The sequence below is a fragment of the Gracilinanus agilis genome, unplaced genomic scaffold (genome assembly GCF_016433145.1).
Source record: "Gracilinanus agilis isolate LMUSP501 unplaced genomic scaffold, AgileGrace unplaced_scaffold16444, whole genome shotgun sequence".
Taxonomy (NCBI): domain Eukaryota; kingdom Metazoa; phylum Chordata; class Mammalia; order Didelphimorphia; family Didelphidae; genus Gracilinanus; species Gracilinanus agilis.
This window is the reverse complement of record NW_025347412.1, coordinates 692-6,551: the sequence shown is the minus strand read 5'-3', so window position 1 is coordinate 6,551 and position 5,860 is coordinate 692. Positions and strand designations below refer to the sequence as shown.

At 57.1% G+C, this 5,860-nt stretch overlaps 1 protein-coding gene across 1 annotated transcript; it reads left to right on the top strand.

The window, feature by feature from the left end:
* Positions 1-175: 175 nt before the first annotated feature.
* On the top strand, positions 176-3,990 carry LOC123254168 (protein kinase C gamma type-like; the record flags this gene model as incomplete). The annotated part of the gene is made up of 9 exons (XM_044683227.1): positions 176-528; positions 746-934; positions 1,062-1,153; positions 1,247-1,309; positions 1,758-1,896; positions 2,017-2,097; positions 2,189-2,296; positions 2,931-3,071; positions 3,194-3,990. Coding segments are annotated over 9 exons (1,367 nt in total), but the record flags the coding sequence as incomplete, so codon positions are not given.
* Between the last annotated feature and the right edge of the window lie 1,870 nt (positions 3,991-5,860).

Sequence of the window (5,860 nt, the reverse complement as noted above, 5' to 3'; positions counted from 1 at the left end):
TCCCTCCCTCCCTCCCTCCCTCTCTTCTTTCCTCTCTCTCTCCCCCTTCCTCCCCATCTCCCCTCCCCTCCCTCCCTTCTTCACTCCCTTTTCTTTTTCTGTGTTTGCCTGAGCTGATAAGGACATTATTACATGCTGGAGGCCCAAACCTTTTTTTTCCCCCTTCACCAATGAGGAAAGCCAGAGGAGGCAGAAACTTGGGGCCGGGGAGAGATCCCAGCTGGGGACTCAGTCTCCCCTGCACAGGCTGTTTGCGTCTGTAGAGGCCTCTCTTTGGTTCTCTGTTTGGGTGCTGCTGCAGGGATTCTGGGCCGGGTGGGGCTTGGGGAGCCCCCCACGGCCACCTTAGTCTCCTCTCTTCTTCCCATCGGGCAGCGGGTGCGCATGGGCCCTTCTCCCTCTCCATCCCCCTCCCCGAGCCCCACGGATTCCAAGAGATGCTTCTTTGGCTCGGGCTCCGGTTCTGGCCGCCTGCACATCTCCGACTTCACCTTTCTCATGGTGCTTGGAAAGGGCAGTTTTGGCAAGGTAAGGGCTGAAGGGCCCTTGGGCCCAGGGGCTGAGGGTGGGAGTGAAGAGAAGAGCGAGGGGCCCAACGGAAGCCTGATCAGCTTGGGAGGGGGGACGGCCCAGAGCTGGGGGAGGGGTCATCTGAGTCCTTTCACGGGGAGAAGCGGGAGGCTAGAACGCCTGGGGGGGGGGAGGGTCAGAGACGCCAGAAACACGGGCTCCCTCTGGCTCCCAGGTGATGCTCGCCGAGCGTCGGGGCTCCGATGAGTTGTTCGCCATTAAGATCCTGAAGAAGGACGTGATTGTGCAGGACGACGACGTGGACTGCACGCTGGTGGAGAAGCGCGTGCTGGCCCTGGGGGGCCGCGGGCTGGGCGGGCGGCCTCACTTTCTCACCCAGCTCCACTCCACTTTTCAGACCCCGGTGAGCGCGCGCAGCCCGAGGCGGGGGCCCAGGCTGCGGGGGAGGGGCCGCAGAGCGCCTGGGGCTCTGGGGGGGTCGAGGGCAGAGACGGGGGCCGCCTCCCGAGCGCCTCGTCTTCCTTTCCCAGGACCGACTGTACTTTGTGATGGAATACGTGACGGGCGGGGACCTCATGTACCACATTCAGCAGTTGGGCAAGTTCAAAGAGCCGCACGCCGCGTGAGTGCTCCGGAGGGGCTGGGGGAGGGGGGAAGGAGAGAGGAGGGGACCCAGGTACTGACTGCACTCTGGTGCTCTGCCCTCCTCCCACAGATTCTACGCGGCTGAAATTGCCATCGGCCTCTTTTTCCTTCACAACCAGGGCATCATCTACAGGTGAGGACACCCTCCCCGCCCTCCCATCCAGGGACTCCCCCGCCAGACACTCCAAGCCTCGCTTCTTAAGATCCACGGTTCCAAGGGCATCTAGGTGGCTCAGGGGACTGAGAGCCGAGCCCAGAGGCGGGAGGCCCTGGGTTCAAATGTGACCTCAGACGCTTTCCAGCTGTGTGACCCTGGGCAAGTCCCTTAACCCCCATTGCCTACCCTTACCACTCTTCTGCCTTGGAACCAATACGCAGTATTGACTCCAAGACGGAAGGTAAGGGAAGAGTCTACGTTTGCACCTCCACGGTGCCCCTGGGCTCCCTCCCTCGGACACTCCAGGAGCCACCTTGGGAATCTTTTGGATTCTCCTTCCCCACCTCTTCTATCCTAGGCCCCGCCCCATTCTGGCTCAGGGCTCCCTGACCCCGCCCCGCTCTCTCTGGCCCCTCCCCTTCAGGGACCTGAAGCTGGACAACGTGATGCTGGACGCGGAGGGACACATCAAGATCACAGACTTCGGCATGTGCAAGGAGAACATCTTCCCGGGGACCACGACCCGGACCTTCTGCGGAACCCCGGACTACATCGCTCCAGAGGTGCCTTCTTCTCCCCCAGGGGGAGGAGCCTGAGCCCCGGGGTCCGAGTGGGGTTCAAGGGGAGGCGGCCCCTGGCTGGACCACTAAATGCCCCCCCTGGTCCTATGTCGCCCCTGGCAGATCATCGCCTACCAGCCCTACGGCAAGTCTGTGGACTGGTGGTCCTTCGGGGTGCTGCTCTACGAGATGCTGGCGGGGCAGGTGAGAGGCCGGAGATGGAGGGGGAGGGCAGGGGGTCGTGAATCAGGGCCCGGCCCGCCAGAGACCACTGACTTCGGGCCTCCACCTTCAGCCTCCGTTTGACGGAGAGGACGAAGAAGAGCTCTTCCAGGCCATCATGGAGCAGACAGTCACCTACCCGAAGGCGCTGTCCCGGGAAGCGGTTGCAGTGTGCAAGGGGGTGAGCCCGGCAGGGCTGCCTGCATGCCGCGCCTTCCTGCCCTTCGGCTTCTCTGAGCTCTTCTGCCTCCCTCTTTCCGTGCTAGTCTGTTTAGGCTCCCCTCTGCTGGGCTCCACCCTGCCAGCACCTCCCCTCTTTTGTCTGTTTCTCCGTGCTCTGTGATCTCTCTCTTTCTGCCTCCATCCCCACCCCGAGTCTGTCTCTGGTGTCTGTTTGGGAACTCCTTAGGGCCATTCCCTGGCCCAGTGCCTGCAGGCCGGGTGGTTGTGGCTCGAAGGAAGCTGTACTGATCGTGGAGCTCTGTTCTCCTCGCTCTTCCCGATCTTCATTGGTCTCCTTTCCGCTATGTGTCTGTTTCCCCAGTGGCCCCATCTTTGACCAGGGCCAAGCCAAGTGCTCTCTCTCTCTCTCTCTCTCTCTCTCTCTCTTCCTTTTCCTTCCACCTCCCTCCCTCCTTCTCTCTCCCTCTATCTCCCTTCCCCCCCTCTCTCTCCCTTTCCCTCTCTTTCTTCCCCCTCTCCCTATCTCTCCCTCCCTCTCTTCCCCCTCCCTCCTTCTCTCTCTCCCTCTCTTCCTTCCCCTCTTCATCTCCTTCGCTCGGATTTTCCTTGTTTCTGCCTCTCTTCCTCCCTAGTTCCTCACCAAACACCCGGGGAAGCGCCTGGGCGCTGGGCCCGATGGAGAGGTTGCTATCCGTGCCCACGGCTTCTTCCGCTGGATCGACTGGGAGCGCCTCGAGAGGCTGGAGATCGCTCCTCCCTTCAGGCCACGACCAGTCAGTAGCTTCTTGGTCCCCAGCGCTTCCCATCCGTGGGGGTGGTGCCGAGGACTGGGGAAGGATCCCGGGGAGTGTAGACGGGGCCCCCTCTTGACCCTCGGCCCTCTTCTTCCCCACAGTGTGGCCGCAGTGGTGAGAATTTCGACAAATTCTTCACTCGAGCAGCCCCCGCGCTGACCCCTCCCGACCGTCTGGTCCTGGCCAGCATTGACCAGGCTGACTTCCAGGGCTTCACCTATGTCAATCCTGACTTCGTGCACCCTGATGCCCGAGAGCTCCCTAGTCCTGGGGCTGGCGCCAGCCCCGTGCCGGTCCTGTGAGCTGTGAGCCCGAGCCTTGCTGGCCCGGGTCCCTCTGCTGCTTTGCCCCTCCCCTCAGAGGGGTGGGGCTGGGAGGAGTTCTCAGCTGTGTGTCTTCTCTCCCCCCCCACCCTTTCCCCGCCAGGGATTGGCGTCCTGCGCACCCCGCCCTCATCCCGGTCCCCCTTCCTGATTCTAGTTCCGCACCCCCATTCTAGTGCCCATGTATTCAGCCCTGCTCCTCTGTCCCCCTCCATCCCGTGCCCCAAGCCTAGAGCCTACCTTGAATCTGAGGTCCTGTGGGAGGCTGTGCCCCCACACCCTGGGACCCAGGGGGAGGATGGAGATGGCCCCCGCCTGGGGCCCAGCATCCACATCTACCCAGAATTCCCTGCTCCCCTGCGGGTGGCCCCCACCGGCTAGTGTCCTAGCACCCCACTTCCGCACCCCCAACCACTGCCAGCTCCTTTCCTGCTGCCGCGTGTGGCTCAAGTCTCAGCTTCATGGAGCCCTGGATTCACCTCTCGGGGCCCTGAGGCCTCCCCCTTCTGGCTCCCTAGATCTGTCCCCACCCCCATCCCTCAGGGCTGGGAAATAAAGTTGGGCTTTTGATGCTGGCTAAGTTTGTGTTTGCTTGGGTTTGGGGTTGTGGAAGGATGGATGGAGAGAAGGGACAGTTTGAGGAAAAGACAGAGACAGAGGCAGCACCATGGATAGAGCACCAGGCCCAGAGCCCGGTCCACCTGGATTCAAATGGGACCTCAGATACATCCTAGCTGTGTGACCCTGGGCAAGTCACTTAAGCCCAATTGCCTAGCCCTTGCTGCCCTTATACTTGTTATTAAGACAGAAGGTAAACGTTTAAGAAAAAAGAAAAAGCACTAACAGCTCAAGGGACAGATAAGAACAGCGAGAAAGACCTGGAGTATTTCTTCTAATGGAAACATAACCTTTGAGATATATTATTATCTCCTTGACACCTCCCAAGAGCCTCAGTAAGCAAGTACTACAGAGACCATTCCAGTCCAAAGGAAGGTGAGGCTCATGTTGGTCAGTCAATCAACAAACATTTATTTAACACCGTTGAAGTGCTAGGCATGGCCTTGCTCTAGGTGCTTCAAATACAAGGTTCAAAATGAAACTGGCCTTGCCCAAGAAGGTTCGGGGGTCAGACTTGGAGTCCAGAAGGAGACCTGTCTCAGACACTTCCTAGCTGAGTGGTCTTGGACAAGTCACTTAACTTCTTAGATTCAGCTTTCTTCTTTGTAAACTGGGGGTAATGATACCATCTGCTTTCCAGGATAGTTGTATCACATGAGAGAGTGTGTGGGAAACATTTGACATGCTACAGAAATGGAAGGCGTTGTGATTATTATGGGAGAAGACAACCTACCTAAACATATACAAAATAAAAACAAGGAGACTTTTTTATCAGGAGGAGAAGACCCTAGCAGTTGGAGGTCAAGAGAAGTTTCATATACAATGGGCAGCTAATGGGCTCAGGGCATAGAAATTGAGGGCTAGAGACAGGGAGTCCTGGGTTTAAATCTGGCCTCAGACACTTCCTAGCTGTGTGACCCTGGGCAAGTCACTAAATCCCCATTCCCTAGCCCTTACTGCTCTTCTACCTTGGAACCAGTTTCTTCTAAAACAGAAGGTAAGGGTTTACATTTTTAAAAATTAAAGATAGGTTTGATGTAGAAGTTTGTAAGGGAGGGCATTTTAGGCATAGGGCACAGCCTTTGCAAAGGAAAAGGGGTGGGAGAAGGAATGCTGTGAAAATAACAAGAAGGTCAGTTTGGTTGGGACGTCAAGTGTGGGAAAAGCCACCCTACATGTACAGGAAAGTATCCTGAAGTTGCTGGAATGGTAGTTTGGAACCAGATTGGGCGGGGAAGAGCTTGAAACTTTTTGCTTGATCCTTAGAGGCAATAGGAAGGCCCTGGGGTTTCTTGAGCAGAGATGTGGACAGGGTCAGATCCCTGTTTTGTAAAGGAAAATCATTGGCAGCTGGAGGATGGCTTTCTATCCTTATAGAAAAAATATGTCCTTATATTCTTATGGCTTGTTTGTAGCCAATTATTTGCATGTTGACTGCTGTCAGACTGTAAGCTCTTTGAGGGCAGGGACTGTCTTTTGCCTTTGCATCCTCAGCAGTTAGTTAGCACAGTTCCTGACTCAGTAGGCACTTCATAAATGTTTACTGACTGCCTGGATTGGAAAGTTCTCTTGACTCTAAGTCTACTCTCTAAATAGTAGTTCAAAAATAGTGACACAAAGAGGGAGGGAGGCAGAATGAGAGAGAAGAGAGAGAGAGAGAGAGAAAGAGAGAGAGGAGATAGAGAGAGAGAAGGAGGGAGAGAGAAGGGGAGAGAGGGAGAGGGAGAGGGAGGGGGGAGGGAGAGAGAAGGAGGGAGAGATGAGGGAGAGAGAGAGGAGAGAGAAGGAGAGGAGAGAGGGGGAGAGGGAGAGAGAGAGAAGGAGAGA